This window comes from Mastomys coucha, unplaced genomic scaffold (genome assembly GCF_008632895.1).
Source record: "Mastomys coucha isolate ucsf_1 unplaced genomic scaffold, UCSF_Mcou_1 pScaffold22, whole genome shotgun sequence".
Classification (NCBI taxonomy): domain Eukaryota; kingdom Metazoa; phylum Chordata; class Mammalia; order Rodentia; family Muridae; genus Mastomys; species Mastomys coucha.
Window position 1 is genome coordinate 81,094,298 of NW_022196905.1, and position 20,569 is coordinate 81,114,866.

Genomic DNA, 20,569 nt, shown 5'->3' on the forward strand with positions numbered 1-20,569 from the left:
CTCCACCTCCCCCACCTCCCCGTACCTCCATCCACTCCCCCTTCATTCTCTCTCAGAAAAGAACAGGCCTCCAGGAGACAACAACCAAACATGACAAACTAAGATACCACACGACAAGGCAAAAGCCTTCCCATCAAGGCTGGACAAGGTAACCAACAGGGGGAAAAGAGTCCCAAATCCACCCACTCCTACTTAGGAGTCCCACAAAATCCCCAAGCTAACAGCCAGGGGCTAAAGTCCTCTCAGGTGTCGGTGCAGCCTTGGAGAGCTGAGAGTGGTGGAGCCTGGCTTCTGGCCTGGCTTCTGGCCTGCTGTGGAAGGAGCTCATTCAGACATTTGCTGTTCACTTCTAGGCTAAAAGGCTGAGGCCCCTGGAAGGTGTGAGTAGGTCCAGGCAGCACCACAATGAAAGCATTTATACAAGGACGGCACTAGAGAGAGGAAAGGACGCTGTCAGCACAGGGACATCACTGCTGTCGGGACCCTCCAGTGCTCTTCTGCTTGTTCAGAGCAGTGACCAAAGTTCTCCATCTTTGCCAGCATTTTTCTTTGTTTTCTTGAGAATTGCTGTTTTGACTGGAGTGAGACAGGGTGCCAGAGTATTTTATTTAGATTTTGATTTCCTTAATGGCTAATGATACTGAAATGTTTTCATATATTTATTAGTCATTTGAAAAGTGTCTGTTCGGTTCATTTGCTTATTTATTGATTGGATTCTTTGTTCTTTTTGGTGCTTAGTTATTTTTCTGTATGTTGGATGTGAAGTCCACATGGATTACATACTTGGCAGCAAGGGTTTCCCCCCGTACTTTAGGCTGCTGAGCTTGGTGCTCTATAGTTTCTTCTTGACAAGCAGAATCCTCTTAGCCACTTAATTTTTATTTGGGGTTTGAAGTAGGATATCACTAAGTAGCTTCAAATTCAAAATCTTGTTCCTTTAGCCCCACGAATGGGTGCCAGGTTTACAGGCAAGTGCCACTTCATGAGGTGTGGAAGCTTTTAATTTGATACAATCTCATTTGTCAATTTTCTTTTTTGTTTTTTTTTTTTTTTTTCGAGACAGGGTTTCTCTGTATTGTCCTGGCTGTCCTGGAACTCACTCTGTAGACCAGGCTGGCCTCGAACTCAGAAATCCACCTGCCTCTACCTCCCAAGTGCTGGGATTAAAGGCGTGTGCCACCACCGCCTGGCCTCATTTGTCAATTCTTGTTATTATTTCCCGAGCCAACCACTATAAAATCAATATGGGGATTTCTTAAAAAAATAAAAATAGAGCTACTACCTGATACAGCTCTATCCTTTCTGGGAATACAGCCCTAAACACCAAAGCCAGCTTACTACTGGACACCTGTGTGCCCATATTTACAGTGAAGTATTCAAAATGATGAAATTGCAGACTCAGCCTAGCTGCCCATCAAGTGATGAATGGATAAAGAGAAGGTGGCATATAGACACAGTGGAGTTATATTCATCTACAATAAGAACAAAAGCACATTAGTTATAGGAATATCAGTGGAGCCCAAGATCCTATCAAGTGAAACCTGCCAGATTCACAATGTAGAACTGGGCATGGGGAATGAACAAGAAAGCAGAGGAGGGACTAGTAGTGATGTGGAGGGGAAAGGGAAAGTGAGAAGGGGATGAAGAATGATGATATAAGTTCTAAGAAATGATGGATATACTCAAAGGATATTATGTGCTGTATTGGCATGGTACAATGATGCTTTGTGTAAATATACACTAAAGAGGGCAGAAAATAATACGGGCATATAAAAATTGGGTTTCTATAAAGATTATATTAGATAGTAATGTTGTACTTTGTACAATGCTTGTCACAGACCTTGGCATGTAAGTACTTGCAAAATGACTTGAACTAGTAGACAATGAGAAGAGCTCAGGTGAGGACACATCTCCTATACTCTGCTAAATAGACGTATTATTAAAGAGACTCCTAACGACTTATGGCTAGGCCTATAAATGGCTAAATCTTTCATCTCTCATCAGAGATGAGAAGCTTCTATTTGCAGTAGATGGTAAATAATAGAGACACAGAATTGGCCAAGGTGTGGAGAACAAGAGACTGAAGGATATTCAGCCCTAAATTGAACACATACCATACCACCACTCCAGAGGTTCAGAGATTGTTATGGAAGAGGGTTGGATGAACAGTGTCTTCTGCAGACAGTAGGGCAGCTGCATATATGAACTTACAGTGGGTATGACGGCATGCACAAGACCCTTGGAAACCTAAGTCAGACCACACACCAGCACGGAGAGGGGATGGGTCTGAAGTTTTACCCCTGGCCAACTATTATTGGCAATTAGATGCTGAGAGATGGAGGGCCAATATCCTTCTCTCCTAAGAGTTTTGTCCCTGCTTAGTCAAGCACACTCCAGTAGAAGGCAACACATCCAAGAGTATTTGGGCAGCCCATACTGACCTTGATGGAAAGAAGAAAAAGATAAACTGTTGAGTGGTAGGGAAGGGGAGATTTGGGAGGGGTTGAGGGAGGTGGGAACGAGTATTATCAACTCACATAGGAAGTTGTTAAAGAACTAACTGAGGAGAGGTAAGCCTTTCAGAAGTGACCAAATGGTATGCCATGCCACATGCATAAAATGGTAGAAAACCTCTGAGAGCTGAGAGGCATCCTTACTCAGTCTTCACTTCTACCCCTGATGTCTCTATTTTATGGTGAAACCCAGTCTTGGTGGAGGGAGTAAGAGCAAAGGATGGGTGCCTACATGTATGACGATGTCATAGTGGAACCCGTTATTGCATATGCTAACCACATTTAATACTCCACTGGTTAAAAGAATGAACAGCTCGAATGTTCTTAATATCCGCTCCATCAACACTATATATGTCAGGCAAACTGTGGCAGCGTCCAGATTGAAATAATGCATGGATAATTCTGAACATGTTTCCTGTAACATATTAAGAGCGTCACCAAATGCCAGCAGCCACGCTATTGCCAGTTCGTCTGTAGTTAGGGATAGAAGATGTGAACTGTATGTCTGCAATACTGGTGAGGGGGGTGGGAAGTCTTTTGCTGATGTCAGTTCTGTGTGCCAGAGGTGACCAGGGCAGAGGTTACAGCAGATCAGGTGCCATGTGGCTGACTCCCAACCTGGTGTCCTGAAAAAAAGTCCCAGCTTTTGAGTTCCTGCTCATCTGCCATCTTGAGTCTAATCTGGGATTAATATACATGAATGCATATAGAATCATAGACTAATGTGAATGTCAAAGTCATATGGCATTTACTTATTAGTGCAGCCTGTGGACTACTATAGATAACTAATCTCTGACCAAGCTGAAATGTCTAGAGCTTAAGGTTTACTTTGCTACTTCAATTCTTTGTCCTATTTGCAAGTAGCTTCCATGTAGCTTCTTGGTAGGTTTATTTGTACACATTATGGGATTTTAATTTGTCCAGTTGCATGTCTGAGGAGCAGGGTTGAGCCTTGTGCTGACTTCTTATGTGGCTTCTGGGTATCTGATGTGTAGAGAAGTACATCCCATGCAAGCTAGGGAAGGCAAGAGCTAAGGTGTGTGTGTGTGTGTGTGTCTGCTGAGCCTCATCTTCTGGGTTGAGTAGCTTATAGTCAACACAGAAGGTTCTTATAAAGAAGAACTAATGAATGATATTCAAAAGGAGGTGGATGCTAAATTATTTTATGAATGGGTGTGTTGGAAGGGAAAGCTCTAGAAGCCAATGGCACAAACTGGAAACTATGATTGAGGATTGATGGGAAGCTCACCATCCACTCTTGGTTTAAGACTAGCATTGTAGAAAGCTCCCTTGACTGGAAGATGCCTTCTTTACATGATGGGCTTGCAGCTGTATCTATCTGTTTCCCCATCATTATTTGAGGTAGCTTCCTTTCCCTGTCTTAGTCAGGGTTTCTATTCCTGCCCAAACATCATGACCAAGAAACAAGTTAGGGAGGAAAGGGTTTATTGATTTTACCCTTCCACATTGCTGTTCATCACCAAAAGAAGTCAGGAATGGAACTCAAGCAGGTCAGGAAGCAGGAGCTGATGCAGAAGCCACGGAGAGATATTACTTACTGGCTTGCTTCCCCCAGCTTGCTCAGCCTGCTCTCTTATAGAACCCAAGACTTCCAGTCCAGGGATGGAACCACCCACGATGGGCCATCCCCCTTTGATCAAAAACCAAGAAAATACCTTAAAGCTGGATCTCACGGAGGCATTTCTCCAACTGAAGCTCCTTTCTCTGTGATAACTCCAGCCTGTGTTAAGTTGACACACAAAACCAGCCAGTATACTCCCTTTTTCTTTTCTTTCATTGGCTGCTGACTGTGGAGAACAGCCACTGAAGAGGAGGAAGGGACAGTAGAGGGACGTGCCCACTGCTGTGCTTGGCTTGGCTCTGACTTCTCTCGTGGAGCAATACTAGTTGTGCCATCTTGTCCGACTCCTATCCTAGGACCTTTCTGTTCTTAACACCAAACTCCTCAAAGAGAGACAGTTGAAAGTTAAGGGTTTAGAGGGAAGCCTCTGTCTTCTGCCTGACAGGAAAAAAAATATTCTAAGAAGACATTTAAAGAGCAGGTGCTTCAGGTGACATGAGGTTCTTACTGGAGACCCAGGAAGCCCATTACACATTAAAAATGAGTGTAAACTGAGTCAGGGGAATGTCCTCAGCACCAGGCTGTCAGTCTCTGGATAGCATGGCATGTCCTTGCTAGCAGTCTCACTGTCAGCATGGCACGCCCTTGCAGAGGACTCTGCCTTTGGACACCAGTGGCTTCCTTATCCCCAGAGCCCATCTGTACCTCTTGCCACTGCGGGCCTTGGCTTTTGTTACTGAGTCTGTTCCAGCCTGTCAGAGCTCAGATGGCAACCTGGGCACAGAGCTTCAGAGGCCCTGCCCCAACATGGAGAAGATTCAAGGGGGAAGAGCTCAAAAGCACATGTGGGAACCAACTCTCATTGGGACCGAATTGTAGCCTTTGGTTTATGGACTATTCAGATCTTAGTATCTTATCTGGTCTCTACAAACTTCATGTAGATGCAATACGATTAATTGGATTTGGTTATTTCAGGGACTTAAACACCTAAGCCATTGTGAACTGCTTTAGGCTTGTTGGTTTGTCCACTGTCCCAAAGACACAGTCACTAAAGAGGTTACACTCAGTTTAGCTGTCTTCCGTTCTGTACCTAACCATCAAGTAAGATAATAAATATGTCCAGAATGATAAGGGAACACTTTTTAATTGAAAAATTGACTCAGTTGTAGATTGGAAAGCATAGCTGAGGGGTGATAGAGAAATTATTTTTGGAGGACAACCTTACACTTGGCCAGTTTTGCTCTGTGCTGATTAGCATTTTAGAAAACTATAGCATAGCCTGTATTTCTACTTCTGAAGTTCCCAGAACCCTTCAGACCTACCCAGTTTACTCTGTCTTCTCCCCTCTCTGTCTACATTCTGTATGGTTTTAATACCTGTGTAGATCCATATTCCTGTCACCATGGATGATAAGATATAGTGTTAAGCTGGGACCACATCCATTGCTGTACTGCCCATTTGTAGCCACCAACACTTCCATCTCTAATCCCAGGAAACGTCAAGTCAGATCCTTTATATGTAAAACTTGTTATTTCAGAAATGTTAAATAAATGAATTATATAACATGTAGTCTTTGGTGCTGGGTCTTTGTCTTAGCATAACCCTCTATAGATACATTGTTTTAGTGTAAGAATCAGTGGCTTATCCTTGCCTACCACTAAGCCATATTCCATGATATGGATGAACTATAGCTTTTAAACCATAACCATTTGCCTATAAAAGGCACTTGGGCGCGGTCTAGTTTTTAGCTATTATGAATAAAGCTACCATGAACACTCATGGACAGGTCTTTATATGAACGTAAGTTTTCATTTCTTTGGGACAAGTGCCTAAGAGGAGTATAAAGGAACTTTTCAGGCAGTTTGTAAGTCTAGAATTATGTGTAGCATGATCCTGCTCCGGGTTGCAGTTTTACTTTTTCTTTAGCCTGAAATCTGATTTCATGTGGGGCCATGTTTCCCTGGCCCTTGGTCTGTGTCAATGACCAGGCTGATTAGAGAACTCCTGAATTGGGAGGGAGGGAGGCTTAGTCTGCATTGTGGCCTGTTGATCTGTGGGAGACAAGGCTGTGATCGACCATGCTTGTCAGTTTTGCTGTACTGGCCTTCCTTTCCCTTTCTCCCTCTCTCCCTCTCCCCCCTTCTCTTCTTAATGTATCTATCCAGAGCTTCAGCACTGTGCATGGTTAAGCCACTGACTACGTTGCTCTCCCTCACTTCCTGTGGGGATACAAGGTCCTCAGGACCTCTGTGAACTTTTGAAGGGAATGGTTACAACTTTCCTTCCTTCTCCTCTTGCAGTCGGCTGTAGTGAACACGTGTTGCCAAAAGATGGCAGTGCACTTTGCAGAGCTGAGATGTCTCTGTCACCCATGACTCTGACAGCTATATGTTATTCTTTATATACATGTCGCAAATATGGACAGCACATTTTACAAATTAACAAAAGCACTGATAAAATGCTGTTGGTTAAAAAAAAACCCTTAAAAGCAAACATGTTTGCAGAGAGCTTATAATAAGAGTGATTCTCTACCTCTTAGAAGTGATGAGAACAGGGGACATTGTTTAGGCATTTTCTGTAGTTCTGAAGTAGAAATCTGTGATGTGCTATGTTCTTTTATCTGACTTAAGGCCAGCCAAAGGGTCAGGAGAGCCTAATTTTGAGGTTTGAGCTTTGTGATACCTTTAGACTGTAAATAAAATTCCCCAGCAACATTGTATACATAATTATCACAACAGTAATGGCTGATACAAAAATCTTCACTCCCAGTATTTTTCCATGATCTATACATATCTGTGCCTTGGGGCATGTGAGTGCAGAAGTGTTTAGCATTTGCTGTGTTTAGAAAAGCTTTTATAAAAGAAGAGGTGATAGGTTCATTGGATGTCATAAACCAACCGTGCTGGCGAGGATAGAATAGAATGTTTAAAAACAAGGTTAACAATAAAATTGAGGCTGCGTACACAGATTGAATCAGTGATGTCAAACACTAGTTTGGGCATGTTGACAGCTGGAGTCATTCTGCTCCCTGGTGCCACCTCTGGAAGCAGTAAGAAGTTCCTGACAACACTGGCTGCGGGGGAGATGGGCTGGTTCTGGACTCTGGCTGCCAGCTCTAGCATAGCCCCTCTGTACCATGACAGCATGCAGAGCTTAATGTGCTCATTCTACACAATAGATGCCACAATCAGAGGACACACAGCACAACTGCCATCTCTGGGTGACAGGGAAACAGGTGGCTCTAACTCAGGCAGCAGCCTTTTTGCTAGTGCACCTCTTGGCAAAAGCCCCAGGCTAAGAGAGAACTGTGCTGCATGAAGTTCTAACTCTGAAACCAGATGCTGTTACCATAGAGACAAGTGAACTGCTACCGTGGGAGGCACGACAGGGAAGCATGGGAGAGGGAGGCAGGAGGGCAAGTGAGGCGAATCTAAAGGCTAGCATACCCATAGACCTTCAACCTTTAACAGCACTGGGACTAGCAGGCTGGTGTTCTTGAAGCTTGTGCGCTGGCGGCCTGCCACTTGCTGACTGGCTGAGTGGCAGCTGCTTGCGCTGTGAGTACTAGTCGGCGAGCACGTTGGCAGTTGGCAAGGGCTTAGGGGGGTGGGATCTCAGAGGGCTGGAATGTGGATGGGTGCTCTGGGCCTAGTGGCTGACAGTCTTGCACAAATGTTTCTCGTGCTGGACTTAAGTCACCCTCACAGGCCTGCTTCGTGATTAGGACCGGCTGGTGAGAGCCTGCCCATTTGGCAGACGATTTGACATGGGTTCCAGTTAAATCATTTTGCTATTCCAGAATAATGGAGAATTAGAACCCCTCTCCCCCATGGGTCTGGACTTGTATAGAAGGGGTATAACTTCTCCAGTCAGAGGCCAGGTGAAGGAAGGCAACATTGACCCAAAGTGAATTCTACACTGACTGATGTAACGCTTACCCTCCCTCCCCCTGATGCTGGTAAGGAGCTTCCAGATCCGTTCTGAATTTTGCCTCACCCTAGCGATGTGAGCAACAGCCGAAATATGCAAGTATGCTTCCTTCTCTGTTTTCAGCAAATGCAGGGCACATGTGCAAAGGACATTTTAAAGGACAGATTTGGGGGCCTGATTAGGGACTGGATGCATTAATTTCTTCCTACTGGTTTATAGAGGGGGAAAATGGCTAGGTCAGCCACTTTACATGGTATCTCTGTCTTACTAATAATAGCCAGCAACTTCTAAGAGGATGTAAGGCCGAATAACTGATGCTTGTCATGTAAAGAGGAGAGAACGCCTCTGCCCTGTGTTAGAAGCCAAATGCACCAGGATGACCCTGCTCTTGAGGAAGAGCAGCGCCTGGCTGTGTGGTTTTGCTCTGCTTCCCTCCCTCCATTTCGGCGGAGAAGGGGCCTTTTTGCAGGCACTCTGCATGAGGCATCAGAGAGAACGAACTTCTGATGACTTGCTATGTATAGTCTTGACGGGAATGTGAACTATGCACCAAAGAGCCAAGGAATGCACCAAGCATGACCCCCATTCCGTGCTCAGACGGTGGGGCTGGGCTGTTTTCTCAACTTGGCCGGAGGGCTTGGGTGCCGACCTTTCTACCTTCCTTTCCGATTGGTTTTCTTGCTTTCCTTTTGCTTATCACATGTGGCATATAATTTTGGAAAAAGCTTCGATTTCTACGTCGAATGTTTTCTTTAGAAAATATATCAAGAGACAACAGGATGCTTTTAGAGTCTGCTTGATGGATAAGAGGGTCCAAAATGGCGTCTACAGTTAGTTGTGCTTGATTCAGCATGCTGACTGACCTGGGGTTAGTTCTATTTTTCCAAAGGGAGAAAAAAAAGTTAGGGTATGTGCAGTGCTCTGGGATTTTTGTTGTGCTTCTGAGGAGTTTAAGAAAATGTTCTCATTGCGATATTCTTCTTATCTGTGTGTACAAATGCTGGGTAGTCGGTGGCTCCTTGCACTTTAGACTGCTCCCTGAACTCCAGAGAAGTCTTTGAGAAGGTAGACCTGATTGTGTGTCCCTGGTACCTAGAAGCATGCAGGGTACACAGTACATACTCAGTTAATATTTTCTCTCCTCCTCACTGGAGGAAGGTAAACAGGAAAAAGGAATAGATGAACACCCTCTCTGTTCTCTTTCCCAGCACTGAATGTGGCCTGTTTCAAGGGCTTCTATAATAGACACCTGCATCTTCCATATTGGCAAATCCAACTTTGGCTTCCCCATCTCTGTCCTTTCTCAGTTTTCAGGTGGGCTTCTCTGCTCTCTCTGACTTCCATGATGTCACCTATGTCCAGTTTACACTGGCCTCACTGCCTGACTTGGGGAAGTTGGTGTGTTTTAGCAGGTAGTCGCAGGTCCGCTCTGAATCTACTTCTCGATTATGAATGCTTGCATCTGGTAATAACTCCAGCACCAGCTTGATGCATGGATTTTGCCGCATTTAGCAACAGTCCCAAGTCTCTGGTTCCTGACTCAGGCAGTTCTGATTGCATCAGCAGCTTTTTTTTTTCTTTCAGGATGTACATCTCAACCTTAAAAATTGTCCAGGGTGAAGTCTCCATGGCTTCCCTACACCCCGATTTTCAAGAAATGCCCTTGGTTCTTGTGGTAGTTTCCGAGTCTCTCTTGCACCCTAAACATCTGTTTTGCACATCACAGTTAGAGTGACCCTTTGAGAAGGGAAAACGGTTCATGCAGGTCTCTGTCTTAATGCTCTTCAGAGGCTTCCAGATAGATGACTTTCGCTCTGACGCTCTGACTCCTTCTCCTGGCTTGCATGACCCACCTCCCTCTTCTTCCTGGACGGCCCTAAGCTTTCCTATGGGAGGGCCTTGGCGCTTGTTTTTCCCTTTGCTGGAAAGGCCCTTGTACATTTTCACACAGTGACTTTGCCCCAAGTCACATCACTTCCTCAGAATCCTCAGTGCACCACTGAGACAGCCTCTTGTGGGGTTTTATTCCCCAGGAAGCTCCCAGCGCCCTCTGAGATGATCTTGTCCTTCGGTTTGTTGTTAGGTTTTTTTTTTTTTAGAACATTTTGTCTTATTTGTAGATTTTTCCCCTCCCTCTGAAGAATAACAGGAATATAGCAAGCAGTAATTAAATATTTGCTGAATCCATGAGTAATGGTTGTATTATTTAATCATCCTGAGAGTCTAAGGCTCAGTGAGATTGGTAAAATGGCTGAATTTCTTAGTCTTTAAGGGGGTCTTTACCACCGTAATCCTGATGACTGACCCATGCCCTATTTTAGACATTTAGTTTGAGTGCAGAGGAGAGAAGTATCCTGTATCAGGATGAGCCATTCTGGCCTGGCTCATGGCTCCACAGAAAGACACTCATAAGTGTCCAAAAGCAAGGAGCCTGTTCTCATCCAAGTACTAACCAGGCCCGATTCTGCCTCGGTTCTGAGACTAGACAAGACTGGGCAGCACCACATACACACACACACACACACACACACACACACACACACACACACACACACAAAAAAAAGAAAGAAAGAAAAAAAGAAAAAGGAAACTTTTTTGTTTCAACTTACTTCGTTATAAATTATGTTGTAGAATGCTATTATTTGTATGTGTGTGTTCACTCTCTCCCTTCTCCCCTGTGTGTGTGTGCCCAAGCACATGTGTACATGCTATAGCACATGTGTGTAGGTGGTTCTCTCCTTCTACCATGCGGGTTCCAGGGATCAAACCCAGGTCATCAGGCTTGGAGGCAAGCACCTTTACCTGCTAAGACACCTCAGTGGCCCAAGAAACACATTTATTAAACTAACATATGCTACGTTTCACCCCCGCCTTCGAATCTCAAAGTCATGCAGAATTGGTATTACTGTGTCGACGCATTGTGAGCTAGATATCATTATGCTAATATTATACAAGGAAAAAAATCACTGCAACTCAGAAAAGTTAAGTCCTTTGCTCCAGGTGGCATTAACTATGAAGTGGTCAAATTGGATTTTTGGGTTTTTTGCTTCTGACCTTTTATGCCAAGGTGATTGCTTGGTAAGGGAGATACATCCCTAAAATAGGAAGGGAAAAACGGAATTCGTTGTACCCCTGCCTAGATTGTAGCAAATATCTAAAGCACCAGAAAAAATTATACAGACAATATGGAAAACAAACTCAACCATATCCAGTCCTTGAGCACTTAACTGGATGCCTGGAATACAGAGAGAACATGTGGGTCTTTGGCGGACCTCATATACGGCATGACATAAAGCAGCTGTCCTCAGAGAAAGTTCTTTGTTACAAGACCCGAGCTACGCAAGCAGCAATTGAGCAGTCCAGGATTTCTTTCTGTTTCCACTATAAATAGAGTTCATGGGATTCTGTATATGGAAGTTAATGCAACGAGAAGGAGCCGCAGAGTAAGGGAATAAAGCTCCACTCATTCTGTAAACTAGAAACATGTTTGGCACCGGGAAGCTGAAAAAAAAAAAAAAAGAAAAGAAAAAAACTGCTGCTGTTCCTTGGATAGATTCTGAGGTCTTATTTAGCATATGAAATTGCAGAGTAGATCCTATTATGTAAGGAGACAGGAGGACAGCAGAACGTGGTTACAAAATGAAGAACTTCGTGCCCTTCAGAAAAGAGTTAACAGTGCAGACAGCGCACAGAGGGACTGTGATAAGGGTGTGGAATGAATGGACAGGGTGGCGTGTATAGGTGCCTACTGCTGAAGCGTGGTGTGGGATAATCCTCAGATGTCAGATTTCCGTAAGGCCAACATGTGACTCAACGCTTGCCACTCAACACAGAATACTGGGCTGGTGTTAAGAGGCTGGCTGCAAGCTAGGCTCCCACTGTGCATTAGCCTAACTCCCTGTCGCTCTGTGTGTGGGTGGGTGTGCATGTGTTCGTATGAGGGTATACATTTTGTGCAGTGGGTGTTTAAAGAGCTAAGCACAGAAACTGGATTTCCACAAACGACTATCACGAGCATTCCAGACACACCAAACTTCCTCTTTTGGTATTTTTTTTTTTTTTTTGCTTTCATCTCTGTTTCTCCCTTCTGCAACTCCACAGAGGGAGAATCCCCCTCCACATTCAGCCTACAAGATTGGGATTATTTTCTGTTCCCTATCCATGTGGCTACCCTCTCAAGGTTAGAACTGAAGCTATGTGGGGCCAGCACATTCTCCTCCAGCACCAGATGAGAAGAGCTGCGTGAAGGAGTGACAGCCGCCAAAGGAAGAGGAGAGGAGAGGGACTCTGCCCTGCTGCAAACATGAACAACAGCTTGCAGGTTAACCTGCCCAGAAGCTGGGCTGCTTCGAGTGGCTCACTTCAGGAGAAGTCTGAGCATTCTTTTTTTCTTTTCTATTACTATAGGATGGAGGATGAAGCTGTCCTGGACAGAGGGGCTTCCTTCCTTAAACATGTGTGTGATGAAGAAGAAGTAGAAGGTGAGCCCTTTGGGTCTGGGAAAGTGTGTGTTTGTGTCCATGTCTCTGTAGATCATGACATTCATATAGTTCATGCATCTTGTATTTTTTAAAGTTAAACACTAAGTCCTGCTTGTGGGGTTTCCTTCATCTCTACCTTTTGCTTCAGTACAGGAACTGATTTTAGGAACTTCATCGGACCCTGAGACTTGAGATCAGCAGGGTCTTACCTGTTACATTTTTGTAAAAAAGTGTTATATTAAAACAAGTGCTTGCATCAGCTTTGAGTCCCCATCAGAAATTAATGTTTTACTAGGTAATTCCTGGGAGCTATCAGATCTATAGAAATATGACTGTTAGCACCTTCTGCTATTCTATTATTATTATTATTATTATTAATTTTGTAGCTTACAGGGGAGAGAAACAGATGTTGCTGGGGGGGGGAGAATGATAGTCATTGTTGTAGAGAAAGCAGGTCTAAGCTGAGGGTTGAGAATGGTTGTCATGGATGAGCCTTAGTTAAGAAAACATGGGTGAGCATTTTCGATCTGAAAAACTCCTCAGAACCTCTTTTGCTAATGTTTCTCCCCAGTGCCTGTTAAAACCAGAGAAGAGTTCCATTTTATCTGGTGCTGGCATACTTGAGCATGCACCCCCTCCACTAACCTCCTGACTTATCAATAACGTTAGGGAAGCACATACTGCTTGGTTGGTAGTGAGAAGGCAGGGCTTCATTAGTATTTATTGAGGTAATGATGTCAAGGCATCACAAACATGTTCTATTATTGGTATTTAGTATGAGGGTTATAGATAGCATTCTATTATTGGTATTTAGTATCAGGGCTATAGATAGCATCAAATGGAACCCACAGATGAATGATATGATCAGCTCTCCCTGTGAGTGTCACTTGAGAGGCAGTTCTGTGTTTTGGAGGCTGGTCCTTGTGAAGTGACTGGTCCTTGTGGTTAGCATTTCGTGCCTCCTAAGACCTTGGTGCAGAGGCAAATGAGGTTGGGAAGAGGAAAGTGGACATTGTATATTCTGGAGTGATTCTTCAAGCAGATGGAGCACCAGGTGGAGGATTTTGTGCCCCTGTGCTCCCAGGAACAACCCCAAGAGGGTGGTTATACTGTTCCTCATGATTCTTCCGCCCTGTGTGGATAATTGGTGCCCCCTCTGCCCCACCCCCTGGCTTCCCACACTTAAGTCTTGAGACTGACTAACAAGAATTCAGTGCCTAAGTTTCTTAGAAAAAATGGAAACTACAATATTTTCTCTCGTGCAGTTTTATGGGTGCCTTGCAGTTGTTACAGCACGGCTACGGGAAAAATGTCATGCTGGAGAAGGCAAAAGAGTAAAACTTTTCTTCCCTGCTGAAACTTCATTGCAGTCACTGTCATTGTCCCTGACTGTAAAGGAGGAGACACACTCACCGAGTTAGAGCAAAAGAAGTAATGTAGGTTTGGGTGAAAACTCTATGGTCTTAGAACAATTAGGGTGAAAAAAATCCTTGGGAGTGGGAATGTGGGCTTTGCACACGTTCTCCTTGAGAACAGGGCCCTAGCTGAATTCTCAGGAGATGTAAATCTAGACTCCTGAAGGTGCTTCAAATCAATTATTTCCTTTGATTTTCAAGCAGAAAATTAATCTATCGATTATATAGAATAAATTGTAATATAAATAGTACATGACTCTGTAGCCAGCTTTCTTTGGGAGAAAAGTGAAAAAGGCAACCAGAGGTTATGGAAGCACCTGTTCAGTGCCAGAAACATGTTGGTTTAGTGGCAATGAAACTTGTACTTTCCTGTTCTCATGGGGATGCCACATTAGAGTTGCTCATTCGTGTTGCTGGCTGGTGCCTGGTCTGTTCCCTTTTATGTCAAGACATGTCATGTCATCTCTTGCTGAGGACTTTTAGCATGGGAGTTGCTTATGGTGGATTTGGTGTAGACTTTCAGCATGGAGACACTCCTCCAGTAGACAAGTTGAAAGTTATGAACTGTCTCTTTCTTCTTCAACGCTCCTTTATGTGGCCCTCCCCTCTGTCAGCTGGCTTTATCAGATAGAGTTGGCGGGACTAAAATGTAACATTAGTTCTAGTTGAGGGTACCAAGAAGTTGAGATGGACCAAGGCTTGATGGCACATCTGTGGGTCCTGTGATTAATGAGGAAATGGATGGTTGTCGTCATAATGTCTGACAGAGATGGACTTTCAACTGGGGATGTGTTTCTCGAGATTATGTGTGCATCGTGTATTTGTAATTTCATAAAAAAGGGCATTACCAAGGGGGAACAACGTGTTACTTCCTGAATAGCTAAGTTTTTGGCACACTTAGGCAGAAGTTAATACTGTGGCTTAAGAACTGAGAGAGTTCAAAGGGCAATGAGCTGTGCACCTTCCTGTAAATTATCAGTTATGTTTCCTTTGACCCCAGAAGTTATTAATTTTCCTTCTAAGATGATCACGATTCAAGCATATTGCAGCACACCTTGAAAAAGTAAGCTAAAAACTATGCTTTTTAGTAATTTCCATAAGTTTCAGTAACCGAGGTCAGGAGGTATGGTTGCTTTGATATGTTCATACAGGGAAAATATTTCTCAGCATCCCAGAGGTGGGATGCCTGGATTCAGTTCACTGAGGCTTGAAGAGCTGCAAGGTCTCGCCTGGCTTCTTCTACCAGTGTTCTGGGGCTGGGAAAACTGAGGCTTGAGACCGTGCCCCCAGTTCACCTTGCTCAACTTTACTCTTAGTGGGTGGCATAACACTTAATCCACCTCCTAAAAAATCTCAATAGAGAACCATCAGCTGCAAAACTCCCAGAGAACAGGGTGAGTCAGGAGAGTAATCATCTTTTGTTTAAGTAATGAACTTATCTATGCAGCATATATTTGAAGACTTAAACTGTGTTTTCATAAATTTTCCCTCATGTGCTAATGGCTTAGATACAGCAATTCTGAAAAGGAAGCCAAGTGCCAATTTTTTTTTCTGGAAAAACAAATGGAAGCTTTTAGATCCGTTCTGTCACAGGTCACCTTACGCTGTGTGTGGCTTTGCAGTTAACCTTCAGCACCAAGTGTATCAACTTGGAGGAAGAATTCTGTGATTCAGACATGAATATCTGCTCTAAATGGAAAAGCCTAAGCTCATTCTTGGGCCCTGCTATATAGAATGAGATGATGAATTGGTGCTGCCAGAGCAACGCAGACCACAGAACCACAATGACTTGGGTTCGATTTCAAACATAGACAGGGGAAATTGCCAAGTTTTGTTGGTCAAGCCAAGCTTGAGATAGCTCCCTCCCACCCCCCCGCCCAAGATGGGAGGAAATTGTATAGATTTTTAAAAACAGTCAGCTTGGAGATCGGCAGAGTAGTATATATCTGTATACCCAGGGCTTGAGAAGCTGAGGCAGGAGGATCAGGAGTTCAAGGACAGCTTGAAGACCCTGTCTCAAAAAAAAAGTCAGCTTGGATTTTGGATCTGTGTGATATAAACAGATTACTTAATATTCTCATATTTTGCAATAGGGGAAAAAGAGCAAACTCCACCTTATCCTTTGAGATAAGGCCTTGGCTTGGCTGGGCTAGGTAACTCCCCAGTGGCCTTGGCAGCTCTCACTTCATGAGGAGGGGCCTCTCCTTAACTTTCAATCCAACCAACAACTCAGGAAACATAAATAACGGCAGGACAATATGGTCTGAAATGCCTGTGTTTTTGAGGCTTGCTTGGTGCGCTTTCAATGTTGTTAGGATATAGTGTGGTATTTTCCCTCCATTTCAAAAAACTGAGTTCCACAGGAAGTGCCTTCTCTCCTGTTAAAGGCAGGGATAATTCTAGAAATCCCACCATCCCCAATGGTCGTTAAGAAAGAGAGTACTGTTTTAAATTCTGGAATTTATCATGAGGGCTTTTTGGAGAAATGCATTTTGGAGGTGTAGGGCAATATTTGGGACCAAATACCCAACCACCAAATATCTGTTAAAACAAAAGATGTGTTCATCAACATATAATATGTACTAAATAAAGCATATGCAGAATTTATATAACTCTCTTATCTCTGCTTATACTTTTTGTTAGTATTTTGTCCTTAGCCCTTAAAATCAAGTGGAATGATATGGTCTGTAATTCATCCTTGGTATCCTGTTCGATTTTACAAGGATCATTTTCAGTTTTATCTTGCTTATTTGTATGGAGTGAAGCCACTAAGCCTTCTCTCTCTAGACCCGTCTTATTGTTCTGTTCTATGTTTTGAAAACAGAGAGTAAGATGATGAAATGGGGGCCTTTGGCTTCTTGGAGGTCAGGACATCAACATTTTATAGACATGAAATCATAATGACTTAAGCTGGTTTTCAGGAGAGGATATTGCGATGTTCTATTCATGTGTATTGGAGGAAGGTAGTGTTCTAAAGAAAAAAAGGCGGGACCTGGTCTGGGAGACATTTGTTAATATATAGTGGTCAGAACGGTAATTGCAGAGAAAGGGGGAATGAAAACCTATCAGATGGGAAGGGAGGGGCCAGGTCAGGGCTGCGGCTATTCTGAGCTCTGGACCCAAGTGTCCGGTTGCACTGTGCTGTCCACTTGAACTGCTCAGGAACTGTGTACAGAGGGAACGCTTGGGCAAAGACGGCAGAAGGAAAAGCCTTCTTAGCCGAAACAATGTATCCCCACATTGGAAAACTTTAAATTAGAGTTTAAAAAGTTTCCTCTAGACTAGCAGTTTGGCCCTACCCTCCTTCAGCAGATGGGCTGCTGTAGATCTTTCCAAATCCCTCCCTTCTTTTTCCTTTGGTCTCAGCTATCCACTCCCCTGAGGTCCTAAAGCCTACAGCTCTTATCACCATGGCTGCTGGGCACCTCTTGCTGTTAGAGAAGGAACATCTTTATCCCTAGATTTTGTCCTCAGCGAGGAAATCTGATGAGGTTTCATGCATTTTTGAAACAGGAAACAGGCGTTACACCTTCCCGGAGTTTTCCTCTGTTGAGAATTCCCTGTTAATGTTACAGACTAAAACCCCCTTGAAGCCATTTCCTGCTCTAATTGTTGACCTTCTTTTATGCCAATAAGCCTCAACAAATTGAACTTGGTACTTTGTGTTTTGCAAGGATTCAGATATTCTGAAATGATACTCTGGGGAAAATTTTGCCTTAGATGAAGCTTTTTATCAGGTTGGTTAGTGAGATGTTGTCTTATATTTATGTTGGGAGTATCTATCAGTTGTTTTATTCACGTGCTGTTCCAGTAGAGTAGTTAAGCATCCGTTGGCTAAACTGATTCAACAAGTCTGAATAAATAAACTCCCAAACTGAATCTTGTTATGGAATCATTGCATCAGTGAAGGAAGCCACTTAGAACGAAGAGTTTGGGTTTCTTTCTCCATAAGATGGAAACAGGGAAGCATGGCATTTATGACATAAGTCGTGATAATTGTACAGAATGATGTCAACGATGTACCCAGCACTAGGAAGAACAGGAATGATTTTAGATTTGGGAGGGGCAGAAGATGAAGAACTTGATGTAGAGGTGTGAGGGCCTGGGTGTGACTCCTCAGAACCCTGGCCTGGGGTGATGAGTGTTGGTAATGCTGAGTTCCTCAGTGATTTGGAAGTGGAGGCATGGGTGTCTTTAGAAACTCATAGCTGTTCTGGCTTACATAGTGGCAAACAGTGAAGAGAGCCTGTCCCAAGCTGTCCCAAGGTAGAAGATGAGAACTGATGTTTGATGTTGTCATCTGACCACCAAATGTGTGCTGTGGTATATGGACACCTGCATATTCTCTCTCTTTCACACACACACACACACACACACACACACACACACACACACACACAAGCACACACTTGAATTCTCATCTTTCTAAAAGTTCTAGATAAGATTGAGTGTGCACATCATTCTGAAGATTTTAGTTGGCAGCAGCATCCATTTGCTTTCTCAGTTCCTCCCTCTTAACACTCAGCCTTATCTGGTTCCCCTCACTCCCAACTGATTTCTTTATTGGAGAGGCCAAGACAGAATGGCCAAGTGAAATTCCCCAAGGACTAGCATCCATTTCTCTTTGGACTGTTTCTGTTTTCCTTTAAGCTCTGGATATAAGACTTAATGTTCGTGGTTAGAGTTCTGAGATACCTCACCCTTAGTTTATTAAATTGTCTCATTTTCTAAGAAGAATCATATTAAATTATGTATGTACCTGGGGTAAACTGCTTGCTTATTGTCAATTAAAGTCTTCAGTGTCTTCCTTGGAAAATAAAAGTGTTCTAGTGCATTGTGTTCTGACAGTGAGGAGGGTATGTGAATGCTACATGTGAGCATAGTGTATGAACACTCACAAATCAACCCCTCTTCCCCAGCACAGACTAGAGCAATTCTGGGTCCTATAGACTATTATGTAATTTAGGTGGCAATTAAATGAGATTATGCAACAGTGTAGAAGCACTATGAATTCTAGCCTGAGCTAAATACTTCTCTGGTTTTTTAAATCATTGCAAAATTTTAATTTTGGGGGGAATTAAAAGTGGGGCCTGGTGAGTATGATCAGAGCGAGACTGGAATAAAGATCAGCTGAGCTCCCTTTGTTACCTGGTGAGCTTGTTGCTAAGACAGTGTTTCTATTTCACTTTACCCTTTGGATAATTCCAAAAGGACTGAGGCAGGAGGCTGCTGTGTCAAGGGTTCACGGGAGGTTCTGCACAGTGCCTCCCGACACTCCTGATTGCCAGGTGGGATGAGAGGCAAAGGGGGAGAGGGTGGTGAGTGACATCCACTGAGTCAGCTGTATGGGTGACGTAAACAATTCCCATCTCTGAATAGCGAGAAGACTTTTAAGTCTGGTAATTGCTTTTACCTTTCACAGGGTTGGAATGAGAAGACAGCTGTCCTAAGGTATTCATTGAGTTCACCTTTAGACTCCGTTGATTTCGAAAGAACTCCACAAGCTATTATTTTACAGAATATTTTCAAGGTTGAATGCACAGTATTTTTTTTTTTAACCAGGCTGAAACACCTGGAAATGGAAATAAGGGTTAAATTTTGGTAATATTAGCCAATACATTTCTTGCAGAGGATCACAATTACATATTTATAGGTTGTTGAAGTCATCATCCACATCCTCGGCTGACCATTACAATTTCACTAAGAATTTCTATTTGTACTGCAAAATTGGGGCAGTGTCTTTGGTGTCCAGTTGAAGGCTTTAACTGAATCCAGTAGATACGTGTGTTTGGCAAATTCAATCAATATCTGATTGTTTAGGGTTTTACTTGTTTTGATTCAGTCTGTGCTGTGGCTCAAAGGATGTGATGTCTGTAGCAGGAGTCTCTGGACCTGTTTCTATTCCTGGCTCTGCACTGTCTCTCTAGGTGACACAGGCACACATCACTACAGCCACCGTCTGATTTCCTCCTCCTTCTATTAGGAATGCTTCACAGATTCTTGGTTAATACCCCGAAACACTTTGCTATCCATAGCAAACTATTGTGAATTACTTAATTTGCAACTTCTGTGATTTTTTCCTGTTGTTTACCTGTTTTTATGGTACCCACTCATGCTTGGAAAGCACTACCATGGAGTTTTATCCTGGTCTTCTGTGGACTCTTTTCTTTCTTTCTTAAGACATACCATTTATAACCCTGTCCCATGGGTTTGCTAAAAATATAAGCAATGACATCTGAAATCTTGAAGATGAACCTTATAATTTTAAGGTATTACCTCCCGCAGATGTAATCGTGGTGTGAAATTTATCTTTTTGCTCAACATGATCTCGCCAGTAGTTGCCATGACTGCGGAACACCCCCAGACCAAAGTCGAAGTACCGATATCTAGATTTCAATAGGTTAGCTGATTAATACCCATGTTAGCCATTCCTTCTTAGTTGTAATTGAAGGACGATGCTTCCCCTCTTTCAGCCTACTAAAATGACAAGAACAGTTGCATGTATAACCTCTGTGCCTTTGAATGTGAAAACATTCCTACTCGGACGCAGTTTCTGTTCAGCCAAATAAAGTCCACATGATTTAAGAGCACAACTTTATTGATATAATAATCATCAGGAAACCATATATGTGGGTGAGTTCACATCAG

At 43.4% G+C, this 20,569-nt stretch overlaps 1 protein-coding gene across 4 annotated transcripts in view; it reads left to right on the top strand.

Moving 5' to 3' along the window:
• The window catches only part of Slc4a4 (solute carrier family 4 member 4), a 335,690-nt gene that overhangs the window by 36,975 nt on the left and 278,146 nt on the right, over nt 1–20,569 (top strand). For all 4 annotated transcript variants that reach the window (XM_031342972.1, XM_031342970.1, XM_031342973.1 and 1 more), the window contains exon 2: nt 12,433–12,506. In XM_031342972.1, coding sequence (XP_031198832.1) covers nt 12,434–12,506 — 73 coding nt within the window. In that variant the 5' untranslated portion in view covers nt 12,433. The remainder of the gene's footprint in view (nt 1–12,432; nt 12,507–20,569) is intronic.